This window comes from Antedon bifida, chromosome 8 (assembly GCF_963402885.1).
Source record: "Antedon bifida chromosome 8, ecAntBifi1.1, whole genome shotgun sequence".
In the NCBI taxonomy this organism is placed as follows: domain Eukaryota; kingdom Metazoa; phylum Echinodermata; class Crinoidea; order Comatulida; family Antedonidae; genus Antedon; species Antedon bifida.
Genome location: NC_136233.1, coordinates 23,984,801 through 24,005,748, shown reverse-complemented (window position 1 = coordinate 24,005,748; position 20,948 = coordinate 23,984,801). Strand labels below are relative to the sequence as shown.

At 32.7% G+C, this 20,948-nt stretch overlaps 2 protein-coding genes across 7 annotated transcripts in view; one reads left to right on the top strand and one right to left on the bottom strand.

Moving 5' to 3' along the window:
- The window catches only part of LOC144849780 (transcriptional regulator Erg-like), a 33,272-nt gene extending 16,002 nt beyond the window's left edge, over positions 1-17,270 (bottom strand). The window contains exons 1-2 of one of the 6 annotated variants that reach the window (XM_078706832.1): positions 17,153-17,270; positions 1,827-2,205 (exon numbers count right to left, since the gene is read on the bottom strand). In XM_078706832.1, coding sequence (XP_078562958.1) covers positions 1,827-2,172 — 346 coding nt within the window. In that variant the 5' untranslated portion in view covers positions 2,173-2,205; positions 17,153-17,270. Of the gene's footprint in view, positions 1-1,826; positions 2,206-3,061; positions 3,156-7,300; positions 7,417-13,033; positions 13,181-13,684; positions 13,828-17,152 lie in introns of those variants that run through there. The other 5 variants (XM_078706831.1, XM_078706828.1, XM_078706833.1 and 2 more) reach the window with 5 other exon arrangements.
- The window catches only part of LOC144849786 (prenylated Rab acceptor protein 1-like), a 100,456-nt gene that overhangs the window by 6,340 nt on the left and 73,168 nt on the right, over positions 1-20,948 (top strand). The gene's annotated exons all lie outside the window — the stretch shown is intronic.

Genomic DNA, 20,948 nt, shown 5'->3' with positions numbered 1-20,948 from the left:
GTTGCAGGTGTTTTACTCACGATCTATATCGTTATGGAATTTTGGCAGATAAACTATTCTTCTGTGACCTTGGCATCACCTTCTAAAACAGGCATTTCTCTTTTTTTTTAAATAAAGAATCCTTATTTACTTTGTCTACTTCTTTGTATTAAGTAATTTGTTTTGAATTTGTTAAAGATATATTGTCCCCCTAAAAAAATATTTTTTTAAATTTTTTTGTTGAATATGTTATTTTAATGTCACATAATAGTTATTCACTCTCACAAAAAATTGGGTCTGAAAAAAATGTATTTACCTGAGAAAAATGTAATTTAAAGCAAAAAATGGTCAAATTGTCTGGAAGACAATGAGTTTTTGGGTAATTTAACTGTTTATTTTGTCTTTTTATAGGTGAAATAGTTTTTTTCCCCCGTTTTTTTTCTTATGGAAGTAAACAACTTCATTAAAACTGAAAAATGGCCTATTCAAAGTCCGATTTTAAAAATCTTTATTTTTCATGATATTGGGGGACAATACATCTTTAAATTGAATATTTTAACAAATTAAAACGATAGCATATATCATAGTAACAAAAAAGTAAGGTTATAATACTGGTTTATACCATAACAACAATAATAACAGCACTGTTTCTGATAATATTCTTGGTATGAACAATAGACAGTCATCAAAGATGAAAAAGATTACAGAGGGAAAACCGGAAAGGACTAGGTGCGCATTTGGCTCAGTTCATAACGGAAAAGGAGTGTATACCGAACGTTTTGATCCGTTAGTAGGCCTGCTAGTTTATTTCTATTTCTAAAAAAAATAATTTAGTTTATTTATCTTTAAAGTATTATGAGTGCAAAATCAAATAACATTCGATGATTATGGATATTAGATAATTAATTTAATGTTGTTACTGATGTTGTTTACATACTAAACAAAATGTAGGCCTACAGTACCTATCATTATAATGGTCAAAGTAGTTATCAATTATAGCCTCCCGAACGACTGTTGACTGGATTACAAACTCGATTAGCCATTGGATTATTATATCTGATTATAACTGCAGTTTCATGATGTAAGGTTAAATAGCTCAATTCATGATGTAAGGTTAAATAGCTCAATTTCCGTTTTTGAAACTTTTATACTGCTTGTTATCCGTTAAAATTACAAATGGTCAGTTTTATTTGTTGGTACGTCGGTATCGTACCAAATTACAAATGGTCAGTTTTATTTGTTGGTACGTCGGCATCGTACCAAATTACAAATGGTCAGTTTTATTTGTTGGTACGTCGGTATCGTACCAAATTACAAATGGTCAGTTTTATTTGTTGGTACGTCGGTATCGTACCAAATTACAAATGGTCAGTTTTATTTGTTGGTACGTCGGTATCGTACCAAATTACAAATGGTCAGTTTTATTTGTTGGTACGTCGGTATCGTACCAAATGTTTCCTCTTTTCACAGTTATTGTAGAACATAAAATTTGGTAAAATATTCCTTTATAGTTGTTTCCTTCATAGTGTTATGGTAGCCATTTAATATCATGTCCAGTCCAATTACAGCTGTATCGTACCATACGGTACGGTTAACCGTTTTAGGGTTATACATTTTCCAGTCAAATTTTGACAGTTACGGCTTCATTTCATGCATAGCATAGTGTGGTACAATTTTCAAGGAATTCGCAGTACATAAATGTAATGCAAATTTAGCGTTTTCAAACATAATTTTAAATAATTATAAATTACGTTGGCTATCGATAAATGATGATACAGTAGTTTGGGTTAACCCTATGTACGTAAAATCAACTTATAAGCAAGTAACAAACTGGTTTCCGTACATACCTGCTGGCACAATGACTCTTTTTTCAGTAGTTGTTACATTTGGAGGAGGAGATCGGGGTCTTTCTTCTGTAGTTGCTGTAAAAGGTGGACATGGATATGGTGGTGCTGGTTGTGGTTCACTCATACCCTGACGCTTGCCAACACTACAATCTAATGGACTCTCTGAATCTACCCTAGCCCCTGCAACGCCATCAGTGTCAACTTCTTGTTTCATACTTGATACACAAGAATTCCAAGACTCCTGGACTGGTGTAAGGGGCGACGCTTTGGACTTTGCTGCTTGTAATGCTTCAATTGATGAAATAGATGGTTTGGTTTCTTGCTGTTGATAACTTGCTTCAAACATAGACTGGTCTTCACCAACAACACAGAGTGCCTCCTGTGAGAAACAAGGCATAAAATCTGTTTCAAAATGAAATGTTAATTGAATGGAAACAATTCGTTAATATTATGTCCTGTTGTTTGTCGGTTGTTGTGTACATGGACAAACCGCTTCAGAAACCTCCTGTTTATGAAAGAGTGACAAAATAGGAGGAAATTCATGAAAAACCAGGAAATTGAATAATTTGACATCGGATAATCAATAAGGGTAACTCCACACGTGCTAAGCATAATATTACATTTATGAAACTTCATACTAAAACTTGTTCTTTCAAATCATAACGACCAAAAATGTAAATGTCTGTTACTTAAGTATAGTTTCTAAAGTTGACAAAAATGTCAATGTGAACTAAGTTACATTATAATATGCATTGTTTTCGTTATATTTATATATAGTCCCTGTAATAAATTCTAAACTTTTCTATCAAATAAGACATGTATATTCCTACTGTAGAACATCCATCGGTTGTAATATGATATATTATTAGATAAATAATTATTTTAGACTACGGCTATCTGCTGATTACTGTCCAGTAAGTCAAGTGGACAAACTCATAACAATAAAACTGCCAAACATCACAAAACTTAAATAATTGTATGAAATAAAAGTACAGGAATAATAAAACTGGCATGCGGAAAATGACGAAGACAATTACATCAAGTAAGATTTTATTGCACACATTGGCTAATATATAAATTCGACAGGCCTATACATGATGATATAAATAACATCAATACAAATTGAATACGCGGTTCACGGCATTGTATATAGACATTATAACGAATCAAAATTGATACTTCGATAATAATAATAATAATAAAACATTTCATAGTCCCAATTACGTGATTCTTACCGTTTGCCCTTCCATTTTGTATCGGAAACCCTTGAACGTAGCAGCTAAAAGAAGAAGAAGCGATCGTTTGGACAGGAAAACTCAAGTCCACATGACGCTAACAATGACTCGACTATACAGGAAACACACAGGAAATCGTCATTTCTGCTTAACCAGTTAAGTTCCTCTACACTTCCTTCTACCAAACCTCTCTATTGCAAACAATTACCTTAGTTTTCGCAAAGTTTATTTTTTCCTTCTTTTTATATTTTTATAAAATTTGTTTCAAAGTTATTACATTTGTTACTATTGATAATTAGAAACTATACGGTATTCAAATGAATTGAAATTTCTGGAAAAAATGCGATTGATCTAAAGATGAAAATTGCGATAAACTAAATAAAATAAAGGAGCAAAATCTACTACATAAATGCTCTGTCTTTAGAGTTACATTGTGTATGCCCAGTGTTTACGATTAGTGTTCAAAATAGGACTATGTTTCAATTGAAGCACGGGCCAAATTATGTCACGGTGGAAACAGCAATTACTGTATAGCTTATCTATCATTTACACTCGGGAAGTATTGAGAACGACATTTAAAAGAGCGTCAGGAAAACAACGAACCATTCCGGCTTAAAAAACACTAAATGAAAACTATGAACTGCGTATGGTTTCCTATTTTATATCAAAAGAACCCTATCTTTTACGTAGCCTAATACAAGATTGCCAAATAAATCCATAATTTACATCGCTCAATGGTAAAAGAAATCCATATTTTACGTGGCCATGTCAAATATTCCATCTTTTACATGGCCATGTCAAACATCTCATCTTTTACGTGGCCATGTTAAATATCCAATCTTTTACGTGGCAATGTCAAATATGCCATCTTCTACTTGGCCATGTCAAATATGCCATCTTTTACGTGGCCATGTCAAATATCCCATCTTTTACGTGGCCATGTTAAATATCCCATCTTCTACGTGGCCATGTCAAATATCCCATCTTTTACGTGGCCATGTCAAATATCCCATCTTTTACGTGGCCATGTCAAATATCCCATCTTTTACGTGGCCATGTCAAATATCCCATATTTTACGTGGCCATGTCAAATATCTTTCATAGCCTAAAAGAAGTCAAAAAATAGTTTGATTACGTTGTTCCTTTTTTATTGTCAACAAAAAACTCTAATCTCTAATCGAAATAAAATACACACGAAATATATTTCTTCAAAATTAATTTGAGATATTAAGAAATCAATAAACAAAATAAATACTACTATTAATGTTTAAAATAAAAAAATTAGTTTGACAATACTAATATAATTAGATAATATCGTCAGTTCTACCTTGTAACGTTTTACTGTGGTTCATATCAGAATATCAACATAGACTATCGAATTAAGATGACAATACCAGCAGTTTGCCTCCTAACGTTCCACTGTACTTCAGCTTAGAATGTCAACATAGACTATCGAAATAAGATGACAACACCAGCAGTTTGCCTCCTAACGTTCCACTGTACTTCAGGTTAGAATGGCAACATAGACTATCGAATTAAGATGACAATACCAGCAGTTTGCCTCCTAACGTTCCACTGTACTTCAGGTTGGAATGGCAACATAGACTATCGAATTAAGATGACAATACCAGCAGTTTGCCTCCTAACGTTCCACTGTACTTCAGGTTAGAATGGCAACATAGACTATCGAACTAAGATGACAACACCGGCAGTTTGCCTCCTAACGTTCCACTGTACTTCAGGTTAGAATGCCAACATAGACTATCGAACTAAGATGACAACACCAGCAGTTCGCTTCCTACCATTATACTGTACCTCAGCTTAGAATGGCAACATAGACTATCGAATTAAGATGACAATACCAGCAGTTTGCCTCCTAACGTTCCACTGTACTTCAGGTTAGAATGGCAACATAGACTATCGAATTTAAAAGCTTCCTAATACATTAAGATCAACTTTATTTCTTTATACTTCAGAATAGAATTTTACAAATTTGAAGAGATTATGAGAACTTTGTCAGCTTTATCCTGCAATTAAAGAATAATGCACATGCAGATTATTCATATACCTGATAAGTTTACCAGAGCATAATGTTAAAACTATTTGAGGAACTATTAGTATTTGAGTAACCATTGGAATATGTGCCTTCATCCTTTAATGATGTCACACTGTGTACAATAACGAGGTGTGGAAAAAGTATCCCAAGACGTGTTATTACATACGGAGGGGGTGGAGGGGAGGAATATTTTGTATTATGTTTAATCATCCTAGTATAAAAAGTGTGGCTGTTTTAAAAATTTGTGGGAAGAATGCTTTGCCAAACATTGTAGGAAAAAGGTTTCTAATGTATTATTATATCTAGCCACATTTTGTGTAGTTTGCATGACATTTCACGTAATGCTAGGGAGTTAAATGATCACGTTACGTTGGTTACGTCTCTCGTCGCAGGCGATCTCTCGCCATATTGTTTTTACACGCGAAGAGTAAAACATGATGGTGATCTACCCTACCAATTTTTTAAATTGTATACAAGTTACTAAAATAAAATTTAACGAGGAGAGTTGAAAGACGAGCCTATATGCATTCTTGAAATGATATTGCGAGGCCTGTGAACGGTGTGGTACGAGGATGATGTGGTACATCTCAAGAAACGGTCCTTATGAGTAGGCTCAAGTATAGTTTAAACGATTCTGAAAGTGAGCGTACAAATTGTATTTGTCAATAGGTACTTCCAGCCAATTATCCAAGCACAACTCGCTAGAACCCTATGATCAGCAAGAATGCATGCGATGAACGTTAAAACGGGCGGATATATCAAATTCTAGTAGTAGGCCTAAGATTCGCTTAGTAAAGGTTAGGTATAAAGTTCAAATCACGATGATAACTATCTATATAGTAAATATTACTAGATTAATTGCAAAAATACGACTGTAAAAAACGACACAATTGTAAAAAAAAGGGTTTTCTGAGAATATTTTTTTTTTCGAATCGTGTATTTCCTCACTTTCAATTAAAAATATTGAGTGACGAATTTCTTAACACATCCTATCTACTATTAAAATAATGCATTTGATTTCGTTTCTAAAGAAATCGCAACTGATTTTAATATTTAAAAAATTAAAATTTTAAATTAAAGGCAATGTTGGCGTTTTAAACTAATAATTATTATCTTTGTTATAAAATGAAAGGTACGTCACTTTACTATTACACATAAGGCCTACTTACTGTATTTTATAAAATGAAAGGTACGTCACTTTACTATTACACATAAGGCCTACTTACTGTATGTTCTCGCAATGAATTACTAAGATTTTATACAGGAAATGTAACAATACTTACTGAAAGTTACATCAATGGTGCGTTACTTTGCCTCTAAATAAAACACCTGTCCTTTCGATTGAAGGTATATACGAATGTCCTATTCAATACATTACGATTATGCAAAGCTTTTGTCGATGAAAATATAGTGTTTAAAAACATGATAAACGTGTACCTATAGCAACGACCTTTCCTATTTAAACATCATTGCATAAAATATTTATAATTAATATTTTGACTATTTAGCTTACAATTGGATTAAATGTAACAAAATATTATTTTCCTTAAATCTATTATATCCGTTGAAGTTTTTTTTCAAACATAGCTCCAGGAAAGGCAATATCTATACAGGGTACATACTGGAAATGATAGGCAAGCTGACGCAGAATGAGTTGTTGCTATTATTACAAATACTAAAGATATAACTAAATTGATTCATGTTTTGTATAATCACTGTTGATTATGTGTTAATACTAAATTAGGACTGTCTGAAATTATAATTGTTTACATTTATGAGGTTTTTGTGTCTCAATAAGGGACAAGAATACAGGCGTTTTATTCTGTTTCATGAGCGTATAACCGTTGTATTGGATAACACTAATTAAAATTTATCGCCACATAGGCCCACTACACTTCACCGATATCGCCACATAGGCCCATTACACTTCACCGATATCGCCACATAGGCCCACTACACTTCACCGATATCGCCACATAGGCCCACTACACTTCACCGATATCGCCACATAGGCCCACTACAATTTACCGATATCGCCACATAGGCCCACTACACTTCACCGATATCAAAACACACGCAATTAACTGTCCATGTATAAATAGCACAATAGAAAACAAAAAAGAATTTATAATATATTCCTATTTTACAATTGTTTAAAAAAAGAATATCTGAGGTTAATTTACCTTTACTTGGTACTGAATTGACGCAGCATTTGATGTCTCCTTAAACTCAGTATTATTATCATCCGACATGTTCACTATTCTGTTTTTGAATACTCAATGATCACGCTCTTAAATTATAACCTTTATGTAATTCAACGAAAAGAAAGCAAATCTGGCAATAATCGCATTCAAGTGATTAGTGAATGAACAGGGTGTTTCCAGGTAAGGTTTTGCCAAAACTTATCCCATTTTCAAGATTTGAATCCAACAAATTGTGTTTAATTAGAAGCATAGATAATAAGGAAGTTGACAATTAAGCGAATAAAACGGCAACCTATCGGCCTGCAACACAGTCCCCGCTCTTATCTATAGACAAACGTTTCCTATAGTACACATAAATCATTGATGAGGTTTAAGACCCCGGCTTTTACTATCCAGTATTTCCCCACGACATATATTGTTAGTTATAAACAACACAATATTATAGTATTTCCCCACGACATATATTGTTAGTTATGAACAACACAATATTATATTTCGTGCACTTGTTTTTAAGACCCCAGCTTTTACTATCCAGTATTTCCCCACGACATATTGTTAGTTATAAACAACACAATATTATATTTCTTGCACTTGTTTTGATATGTTAATTAAGGCTATAGTGAAAGGAATTATATTTATGGGTTTTTTCAAATGTAGTAGCTGTATTCCGTATATATTCAAATTTTATTTCAAAAATATTTTAGGATGGTTTTCTCTATCCCAAGCTGATCTTTACAAACAAAAAATGGTAAAATTAAATAAAATCATATATCTATATTTATATATCCAATAATAGATTTCATTTCCTAATTTGATAAACATGATAAAACGATGTTCTTCATCGTGACATTCAAATTACAAATCATTCAGACATTTTCCATGATTTTGTTTTTGTCTTTTAAACCCTTTATTTGATTTTGCATTACTAAAATAGCTTTGTAATGTGTGTTTCAATTATAAAAGTTTCTAGGTTCTAAGAAGAAAATGAATATGATTTAAACCATGTTTGTTATTATTGTGAAACACTCAGGTGTGTGGTGTGTGCAAAATAGGCATTTTATTTTATAATAGTGACTGCAAAATTAACAGAAAGTCACGATGTAGGCGTCACAAAGACTCGTTATCAATTTTCTTTGTGGGTGAACAACAACAATGACTTAACTTTTTTTAAATAACATTGTTATAAAAATCTGTAAAGCTTTTAAAACATTTTTTTATTATTTTTTTTAAGACACAATTTCAACATTGTGTTGTAACATATTGATCTTTAATATTATAAGTAAACTTGTTAAATTTATTCTTAACTGATTCGAACTATTTGTTTTGCAAATTGATTACACCTAATTCGAAAGGAAGTTATTTAATAAAAAAACACAGTTATTTTTTCAAATAGAAAAATATTTCAATATTAATTTCCATATTGTCCATTTAATTTAACTCTTAAATTCTTAATTAACCCATCAACCTCCATTTCAGTATAATAGTATTTAAACCAGGGAAGAGTGAATCACACTTCCCTGGTTTATTTCTTTAGACAGAATCAAATCTCCAAATTTACCTTAACTTTTGAAATTTCTATGATTGATTTTAAAGTTATGAATTAATAATAACGAATAACGCATTGAGATATCGGAATAATGCGCTGTATAAAATGTGACATTAAATATTTTAAGTACAGATGCTTGGTTATGGAAAAACAAACTCTTCAGCAGGAACTTACGTTTTAAACAATATAAACAGTAACATGGGAAAACTTATGGGAAGACAATTATTAAAAACTTCCTGTTAATTTGACGAGTACAGCTAAGTTCACTATGATTGAGCTTATAAAGGAGTGGTTTCTTACATAGAGTTATTGTTTTTGTGTTGTGAATATTGGTGGAATGATGGTTTAAAGGACTTGTTATCTAGATCATCTTTGCAGCGCAGGCAGGGCCATTTCCGCTAAATGAGTACCTCGATAACCACAAGGATGCATAGATTACAACGCTTTCCGGTACAAAGTGCTTAGGTGAACCTTAATAAGAACTTCTTTCATTCACGCTTGAGAACACTAAAACAATAATCTTATAAATAATATAATATTCAAACAACATTTGGATATTTTTCAAAGAACTTATATTTTAAATTCGTAGTAACATTGTCCTACCGATATGCAGAGGTCAATAGCATTAGGCCAATAATTTAGTTTATTTATTGACGATTTAGGCCTATACACTTGCGAATAGGTCCAAACAAGTGAAGTCATAACAAAATATCAAAATATAACACATTTTAACTTTAAAAATAGTAATTTGAAAAAGATTTGAAAGTTATGAAATGTTTTTTAGACTAAACTATTTCAATAAATTATGAAATTAATGAACATTTAAAATCAGTTCCCAGCTCTAGTTTCTACGCCTCATAGGCCTCCTTAGAAAGAAGGTATGGAAACCATTATGCCTAAACGGCTGGAATACCAAGTCCACGTGCGGCGCATGGTCATCTCTCGATAACATTTTTTATTATTTTGTTAATGCATATTCAGCTATTTTTAAATACTGAATTGTAATTAGAGCATAATACAAATATGCAATTGTTGTAGGCCATTCAATGAAGTTTTACCTACTTTCAAACACCTTATTTGAATAAAACCAATAAAATTAGGCTCCTATCCTTTATCACCAACACAGAAATAATTAAATATTAAATTAACAGAACCTACTTATTCATAATAAAACTATAAGTTACATACTTTCTATATATTTACTTTCAATTAAGATATATTAGAATTATTGACAGAAAACAACATTATATTTATAAAAAATGAAATAGTAGGAGGTTTGAAACGCTCGGTAATATTCAATGAAGTGATAATAACCAGAATTCTGACAGTGGGCCTAATACCTATACGAGTTACCTACAACCAATGTCCAAAGAGTAAAAAAGTTTACTGGATCAATAACGAGATATCGTTATCAGTGGGCCTAATACCTATACGAGTTACATTTCATTTCATTTCATTTATTTATTCGACCAAAACACAGATACACAAAAGAACAGAAACAGAGCACAATGGTCAGGGCAACTAAAGCAAAACAATTACTAGGCCTATAACTCAAAGAGTCAGTTGCCCCTTAAAAAACATCGAAATATAAAAAATATTGCACCAAGAAAAACATTTGTACAACTAATGTCCAAAAAAGTATAACATTTTACTGGATCAATAACGAGATATCGTTATCGGTGGAGATAATACCTATACGAGTTACCTACAACCAATGTCCAAAAAAGTACAACATTTTACTGGATCAATAACGAGATATCGTTATCGGTGGGGATAATACCTATACGAGTTACCTACAACCAATGTCCAAAAAAGTACAACATTTTACTGGATCAATAACGAGATATCGTTATCGGTGGGGATAATACCTATACGAGTTACCACAACCAATGTCCAAAAGAGTACAAACGTGTACTGGATCAATAACGAGATATCGTTATCGGTGGGGATAATACCTATACGAGTTACCTACAACCAATGTCCAAAAGAGTACAAACGTGTACTGGATCAATAACGAGATATCGTTATCGGTGGGGATAATACCTATACGAGTTACCTACAACCAATGTCCAAAAAAGTACAACATTTTACTGGATCAATAACGAGATATCGTTATCGGTGGGGATAATACCTATACGAGTTACCACAACCAATGTCCAAAAGAGTACAAACGTGTACTGGATCAATAACGAGATATCGTTATCGGTGGGGATAATACCTATACGAGTTACCTACAACCAATGTCCAAAAGAGTACAAACGTGTACTGGATCAATAACGAGATATAAGTACATTTACAATGAGCTTTACGCTACCGGTATCGCATGAGTTACATAGCTTACATTTTCATTGAAAACATTTGACAAAGTAAATAGCTTCTACCGGTTAATTCAATATCGATCAGATATTAGTGTCGGGGCTTACCGTACTTACTCAATAGAAAGATGTACTTATCTATTAACAAGGTAATACCTACAAACAATTTAAGAGAATACTTAGTCAGGATACTGTAGGCCCTACGGTATGTCAGGAATAGTTTTTTTTAATGAATGTTTATTCACGAGAGTTATGTTTAAAACCTTACAGTACTTATCGATTTATAACGAAATAGTGAACTACAAAGCTTAAATCACAGGTGTTTAGTTTTTACTTATTGAATAACGAAATATTGAATTACAAATTTTAAGTCACGAGTGTCAGATTTTTAGTTATAGAATAACAAAATAGTGAATTAATGTTTAAAGGGTTTAAAAGCTTAATTATATTGAATAACGAAGTCGCGGGTTTGGGCTTAAAAGCTTACTTATTGAAATATTACATCAAAGTTTAAATCATGGGTTAAATCAAAGTTTCTATAGTAGCAAAATAATGAATTACAAAGTTTAAATCAAAAAAAGCTAATTTATTGAATAACAAAATAGTGCAGTTTACAACATTGAGGTTTAAAGATCTATTTTCCCCTTCAAAATATAATTATGAATACCGATAGGCCATGTCACATTATACTAGTTATTCAATTGACGAAAAAAACAGAAACGCGTCATTTAAAGGGAAAAATAGTCAACCGGAAGCCCATTGTCTGAAAGTCACCAGGTTTTGGTTAAATGTAACTGTTTATTTTTTCTGTTATTTTTTGGCAAAATTAATAACTTTATTAAAACTGTAAACTGGCCTATGTAAGTCTTTAATTCGTCTTTAAAGGCTTACTTATTAATATAACGAAATAGCGTATAAGTTACAATCAGGCGGTTAAGATTTGGATGAAGATTTATTAAGTTTAAGCTTACATTACCGATTATAATATAGTACTAATTTTAAATCACAGAGATTAGTTATTAATAAAATAAAGAGAAAATCTCATATTCTACATACTACTGTACTAATGAAGTGCATTGGCATCAACGAACAAATATATAATATATTTCTGTTCAAAGTATTATATTATACTTATAAGTATTATAAGTATTGGCGATACAAAGTATTAAACAGTATGTTTAATGTTAAGTATACAAACAACAACAAATGCCAGTCTGAAATATGACCAACTACATTAAAACACTATTTATTTATTAAGTAAAATACGTATACATATATTCAATAGATTTGAGCGGGAATCAAAGCTGCTAATGACTGTACACTAAAAAAAAAATTATTCCAAATTCTGGATAAAAATATAGATCCGGCAATGTGACGAAGACAACCTGCAATAAAACAGTTGAATTGAACGATGTCATTCGGTCAACAGATTCTCCTAATTGTTGAATAATATATTTAATAATTATGATATGATCAGTGTCTGCAAAATAAGCTATAAAGGTTTGTGCTGTACAAATTAATAATAGTTTGAAGAGGAAGGAAAACTAGAGTACGGAAGGGGATATCCTTAGCATGATACACATTGGCCAGGCCTGTTGAGAGGCTGCTAATACTTAAATACCGTTAATACCAAATTGAAACCTACGCGATTCCTTTATTTTGTTTATAAACTATTCTAATTAAAACTTTCTCTTTACGTTATTTACATAAATCATAAACAAAAGTCTTAGGCCCGTAGTATTTTAACGCTGATTCTATTGAGCTTATAGTCTCTGGGATACTGCAGGTTGAAACTCGCCTTTGCCATTTTCTAACTATCTTTATACTATAATCGTATATTTATCTATTTACCTTAAAAATACAATCCATGACTGTTGTTAATTAGGACTAAGATGTAAAGACTTGGAAACGGTTTCTTCTCGTCTTACTAATCGCCGACGACCGTATTTTATTAAAACATACGGTGTGTCTTGATAACGGTCGTTTGACTTCCTTCAAAATTACTTGGTTCACTAATGTATTAATAGTAGATTTATCTTGTAATAGTAGATTTGGGGAGTGGAAACACCCACTTCCAGCCTTACTTTGTACATCACTGTTATCATCCAACATAATGGCATTCTTTTAATAGGCATGCGATAAAGTAATTTTATAATTACACCAATAAAATATTATAATAGGCCTATATTTATTATCAAGTAATTAATATTAAAAACTGATCAACTTTTAACAACCTTTTTTTAAAATATAAATAAACAAACAACTCAATCGTCAATATTACTAAACCTTCTTTATTCATCCCATTGCAGTAGTTTTGTTTTTCTTTTTTTGTATTTTACAGTGTTTGTTTTGAGAACTAAAAGAAATCAAAAATGTACACGCCTATTATGAAACCCCTACCTACAATACAATAATCTATATGGACGACACTAATATAAAGTTAGAATTAGCAATTATTAATACATACTGATTAAGCTTGGTGATAAACAAGTGTATACTAACCTATCTGATGATGGCTACCATTTTATTCCGCCGGGGTGTTTTCTATACTACTTATGTTTGCTAATCTGTGAATAGTACTCTTACAACAAAACACGCTACTTCTAGCATTTAGGAATGCACGTTTCATAGCGTACAGGTGCAATATATCGGTCAAAATCCCAGTTGGTATGCCAACAATAATACAAAATTCACGCCGTTTGTCACATGAATTTCCGTGTAATTGTTTGACGTGGCTAACGCTGCTTTTGCTTTCGACCTAATAATTACTCTCATTATCTTCAAACTGTCAATTGTAATTTTAATTGCTGAATATTTCATATATTTTGGTATCAATGATAGTTTTAATATTTTCGAATGGTGATGATGATGCTGTGCTAACATGTATAAACTGTAATGTTTATGATGTTCCTTGAACTCTCCTGGTAAAAATGTTGACCACAATAATTAAATTATTTTGTTTGTTAAAGATAATACTACGGCTCATAGTAATTTTACGTTATTAAAATAATTTATATTAGCCACTAGGCCTTAATCAATTAATGTATATCTTCCAATTCTTCCTTGAACGGAACGAACGAAATCCATAATGTATCCATTGTTTTGTTGACACCAAATTACCGTTATACAGAATAAGCCGTTTCTTTTTCTTCTCATTACATATTTCCTCTCTTCGGAGATCCCTTCGTGAATTGCAAAATTAGTACAAATCAAAGGCAAATCTTCGGTGAAAAGTTATTCATCATACCCCCATACTAGTCGGGTACATTTTTACTGATGTCAATTCAATGTACATTCAATCATAATCGTCATTATTATTTTATTTCAATATACTTCATTTTTTATGTTTTTTTACTACAATATTGACATTATTTTACGATTAATATTAGAGCACTCATTATGTACACAATCTATATTATAAGTGAGAGAGTTTGTACGTTTGTTTGTTTGTTTGTCTGTCTGTTTGTTCGTTATACAAATGTTTGTTACTGCACGTAACTTTACATATGGGGTATCAAAATGACCGCAATTGTACCGGGAATGTTCTAAACTATATTTGAACATCATCCGCCATCTAGGATCCAAGTTAGGGGCCAAAATGTGGTCAAAATGGCCCACTTTTCCCCACAATGTTATGCTTTGTGAGAGTGATGGAGGTGCAGTGATTAATGAATTCTCTTCTTGTATATACCCTCAATGTTATGTTTTGTGAGAGTGTTGGGTGTGCAGTAATTAATGAATTCTCTTCTTGTATATACTCTCAATATTATGCTTTGTGAGAGTGGTGGAGGTGCAGTGATTAATGAATTCTCTTCTTGTATATACCCTCAATATTATGCTTTGTGAGAGTGGTGGAGGTGCAGTAATTAATGAATTCTCTTCTTGTATATACCCTCAATATTATGTTTTGTGAGAGTGGTGGGGGTGCAGTGATTAATGAATTCTCTTCTTGTATATACCCTCAATATTATGCTTTGTGAGAGTGGTGGAGGTGCAGTAATTAATGAATTCTCTTCTTGTATATACCCTCAATATTATGTTTTGTGAGAGTGGTGGGGGTGCAGTGATTAATGAATTCTCTTCTTGTATATCCCTCAATGTTATGTTTTGTGAGAGTGGTGGGGGTGCAGTAATTAATGAATTCTCTTCTTGTATATACCCTCAATGTTATATTTTGTGAGAGTGGTGGGGGTGCAGTGATTAATGAATTCTCTTCTTGTATATCCCTCAATGTTATGTTTTGTGAGAGTGGTGGGGGTGCAGTGATTAATGAATTCTCTTCTTGTATATACCCTCAATGTTATATTTTGTGAGAGTGGTGGGGGTGCAGTGATTAATGAATTCTCTTCTTGTATATACCCTCAATGTTATATTTTGTGAGAGTGGTGGGGGTGCAGTGATTAATGAATTCTCTTCTTGTATATACTCTCAATGTTATGTTTTGTGAGAGTGGTGGGGGTGCAGTGATTAATGAATTCTCTTCTTGTATATACCCTCAATGTTATATTTTGTGAGAGTGGTGGGGATGCAGTGATTAATGAATTCTCTTCTTGTATATACCCTCAATGTTATATTTTGTGAGAGTGGTGGGGGTGCAGTGATTAATGAATTCTCTTCTTGTATATCCCTCAATGTTATGTTTTGTGAGAGTGGTGGGGGTGCAGTGATTAATGAATTCTCTTCTTGTATATCCCTCAATGTTATGTTTTGTGAGAGTGGTGGGGGTGCAGTAATTAATGAATTCTCTTCTTGTATATACCCTCAATGTTATGTTTTGTGAGAGTGGTGGGGGTGCAGTGATTAATGAATTCTCTTCTTGTATATACCCTCAATATTATGTTTTGTGAGAGTGTTGGGAGTGCAGTGATTAATGAATTCTCTTCTTTTATATATCCCTAATAAAATGCAAATATTTTTTCTTCAAGCACCACATGATCTGTAACTCAGGTTTATATCCATATTTCATGTATTTTCATGTACCGTAATGTATTTAAATGTTTTTAAAAGAGAGTCAAAATGTGACTTCGGCCTATGTAAGCAGTATTTGTTGCCTGAATTTGTCTAAATCGGTACATTTTAAGTTGTTTTTCTCTAGATATTTCCGGTAATTTGAATAGTTATAAATACAGGAAATTGTTTTGAAAGGAAATCACATTTAAATTTAATTAAAAATTTCAACTCAAAAGTTTATAGAAGCAGACATACACAACTAGATGACATAAACCTACAATTGTTGTATTTTGTTTTTACAATACAATTGCCTATAATATATCTAAGTACTATTTGTTGGTAATTTAGTTTGAAGTGTCTCTGACATTGACGAAATCACTGATTATTATGCAAATAATGATTATAATGTATGTATCTGTGTTGACTCAGTTAATAAAGAAATCAATCAAAAAAAATGTAAAACGAACATTTGGTGACTTTTAACGGTTTTTAACGGTTTTGTCAAAAAGTCTGTTTTTATTTATTTATTTAACAGGATTACACAATTAGGTAAAAGAAAACTTGTTTTGTATTGTGGTCCTGTCTTAAATACAAAATAAATCTGGTGAAAATTATTTAGTTTTGTGGAAAAAATCTATCTAGCTTTGAATGAAAACATTGTATATATTATAATATAAATGTCCTAATGATATAATAATTATATCACAAAAATGTTTTATAATGGTGCTGGGACGTTTATCATCAACTCTTATAGTTGCTTTCGATTTGTGAGGATGTAGAAATTAAATGGTTCAAATACGGGGCATGCCCGCACATAATCTGTGAATTGGTTAAAGGAAGTTTGTCCCAGTAATGTATAAAGGCCATTTAGGTCGTCGTCGTCGTTGTAATCGTTGATTTTCATTTCAATATTTTAACATTGTTTACCATAGGCAAATTAAATAGTCATGGCATAAATATAATAGGTATAGGACTGTATGATATGTTGTTAGTAATGTAAACAGTGTAATGGTGAATTACCTGGTGGAAGGAGGAATAGTCTCATTTGATAACATCAGTGTTGATCCGTTGAACATAAAATGGAGAGGTGCAATTTGCATAGGCTGGATACTTGTCATATATTGGATGTAAAGCCACCACCTAAATGAATAAAACACATTATTAAAAAAAATATTGCTCCTAAATTTAAAAAATTGTCGATGTAGGCTATGTCCCTCCTTCTGTAGGCTATGTCCCTCCTTCTTAACTTATGTGTTACACGATTTTAAGACAAAGCCTAACTTTTAGTGGGGATTGTTCAAATTACCCATTACAGTCCCTTTGTAGACAATGTTGCAAATCGAAAATACTGTATTGTTTAATTTTGTTTTTTCATTGGCAGCTAAAAATGATTATTGTAATGAGAATACTTTTTAAACGGGTATGTGACTTTATTACCCCACAATAATTTGTTTGGTCGACAAATATAAATAAAATTTATCAAAATCAAAACATTTTATACACAAAATAAAACTAAACAAACTAAAATGTTACAAAAATACTCTAATTGTGCAGTATTTCCTTTAAAACACGAATTAAAACTATCAATAGAGGTCTCCCTTCAACAACTTTAAAATTCAGTAGTAATAATTACGTCCGACTTGCATGAGTTAGTAGGCTTAAGAAGTACTGGCTTATTGCAACTTTTCTTTCGAAGGCTCCAGGAAGTAAAAATATATTTTATCGAAACGGTTATTTACTATTATTGACAAAACTGTATTTTATTTTTGAAACTACAAATTCTATGATATAACAGGCAAGGCAATGACTGGCACTTACAGATACGTATTCTTTAAGATGTGTCGGAATGCATTTTGTTTTTATTATAATTATTATTTATATTCAGTGCTGCGGTATAAGCTTGGTTCCCACTTGGACGCAACTCAGGGACATAAGCGCGCCTCAAATAATTTGACCAATCACGACGCGATGAGTCATCGAAACTAGCTTGTGATTGGTCAAATTGTTTGGGTTGCATCCAAGTGGACGTGGATTTACATGTTGCTCTGCTCTTATACAACTGTTACCACACACCCAACAAAAATACTCGTGGACGATTTTAACCTGTATCACCGTACCATCACGGTACAGTAAGAATGGCTAAAAAATCACCACTATTACCGTACCGTCACGGCACAGTGAGACTGATATATTATCAACGTACCGTCACGGCACAGTGAGACTGGTATACTATCACCGTACCGTAACGGCACAGTGAGACTGGTATACTATCACCGAACCGTCACGGCACAGTGAGATTGGTATACTATCACCGTTCCGTAACGGCACTAGACTGGTATCATCACCGTACCGTCACGGCACAGTGAGACTGGTATACTATCACCATACCGTCACGGCACAGTGAGATTGGTATACTATCACCGTACCGTCACGGCACAGTGAGACTGGTATACTATCACCATACCGTCACGGCACAGTGAGACTGGTATACTATCACCGTACCGTAACGGCACAGTGAGACTGGTATACTATCACCGTACCGTAACGGCACAGTGAGACTGGTATACTATCACCGTACCGTAACGGCACAGTGAGACTGGTATACTATCGCCGTACCGTCACGACACAGTGAGACTGGTATACTATCACCATACCGTCACGGCACAGTGAGACTGGTATACTATCACCATACCGTCACGGCACAGTGAGATTGGTATACTATTACCGTACCGTCACGGCACAGTGAGACTGGTATACTATCACCGTACCGTCACGGCACAGTGAGACTTGGTATACTATCACCGTACCGTCACGGCACAGTGAGACTGGTATACTATCACCATACCGTAACGGCACAGTGAGACTTGGTATACTATCACCGTACCGTCACGGCACAGTAAGACTGTTCTCAAAAGTGGTCAGTAACCCAGTATTTAGGTTGGAATTTACACAGCCTAACATATCGTACGCAATACAACTTAATCATTTATTAATATTATTAGGATCAACCAACTTTATGTATTGCTGTAATTTAACAGTATCATGGTTCATTGTATCTATTCATTGTCAGGTCTGATATTATTTTAATACGACAAAGCTCCTAACAAAAATGGAATAAGAAATAAATTATGTCGGGCCAATTTCATCTTCAGGGGACGATACACTTTTCTTATTTTTTTCTTGTTATAGCCTTAATAGATAATATGTTTTAAAAAATCATTTTTTGTACATATAACCATAAAAATCGATTTTGTTTAAATATTTAATGATTATATTTGAAAGAAGTCTAGCGAAGAAGTAGGTCTAAATATTATTTCATTTTTTGTTACGAGGTAGCAAAAAAATAGGACGAAGTAGCAAACATGAACAGCCCCCTCTAGAAATGCGAAACCAATCAGAACTCAATTAATGTTCGATTCGCGCGAACTGCAATTCGACATTTAACAGACATTATATTATGCATATTTAGTATTTCTTATCTTATCTTATTCATTTTGATATGATTTGAAATGATACCTGATTTGTGAAGTGGGATTTAATGCTTACACTTCTTTAATAGAAATGAAATAAAATATTTCCATCAACTTATGTTTAAGTACACGTGTTGTTAAGTACTAGGCTAGCCTACTATGCAAATTACATGTGGTGATTAATAACTGAAAGAAACTCGGAAAACAAAGAGTCATATTACCTACTACATAACGAATATTCGTATTTAATTAATTGTTGTACCGATGTGGTGTGCTTCGGTCAGAAGAGTTCGTTTACTTCTATATTTTAAGTTAATTGGCCTAAGTAATTTAACCATAACAAATGTAAAATATACTAGACTATACTGTATATGTATACTAGACCGTGAGTGATATTCTTTGGTATTAGCCCTAGCCTATAAAAAAGGCCAAATGTGATAAATTTTAAAAATACTTACGTTAAAAGAAAAGTTAAAATATAGTAATGAAATCTGTTATATTATTAGTCTCACTTAGAACTAGTACATTGGCCTGTATTACTACACATGCTGCTGTTGTCATTCAAACTATGCCGCTCGTCACTAGTGCAGGGTTGGCAGAATGACAATTACATTTTCCCAATTTTTATTTCCAGTTGTGTCTGATTGTCTTTGCTTAGTCTGAAATATAATAATGTGCTGAAGAACGGAGCGGTTATAAATGGTTCCCCTGCTTTCCTTCTTTTTTATTTTATGATATTCTATTGATCATTTTCGAGCGTGAAGGGCTTAATAATATTAAGGATATAAAACTAAATGAAGTAGGTAAATGAACAGACTCTATTCTACCAACACACCTATATAGTGCCTACAGCTAATATCCCTACATTTAACTAAATGAGGTAGGTAAATGAACAGACTCTATTCTACGAACACACCTATATAGTGCCTACAGCTAATATCCCTACATTTCCTGAAAGTCAAATTCCATATTATTATAGTCATAGTTGGTACATGTTGACATATACCACAAGACAGAGGCAACACAAAACCAAGTGACTTAATGTTTCCTGTTAAACACTGTAAAGGAAGTACTGAAGGTAACTGTGATTCGGGTTAGAGGTTTTGAACATGAAATAGGTCTCTACAGTAATGCTATGGAGATGCCATAATGAACACATTTCAAGTATAGAAATTTGCCTTATGAGCGACCCGGTTTAAAAATACAAAAAAAACAATTGTTTTCATACTTCAAGATTTATCCAAACTCACATGTCAAACATTTTTACATCCCAAAAGTTGCGATAAACTGAACAGCAAAAGCAATTGAAGAAAAGACTGTCATTTTTTATAAATGTGTAATATATT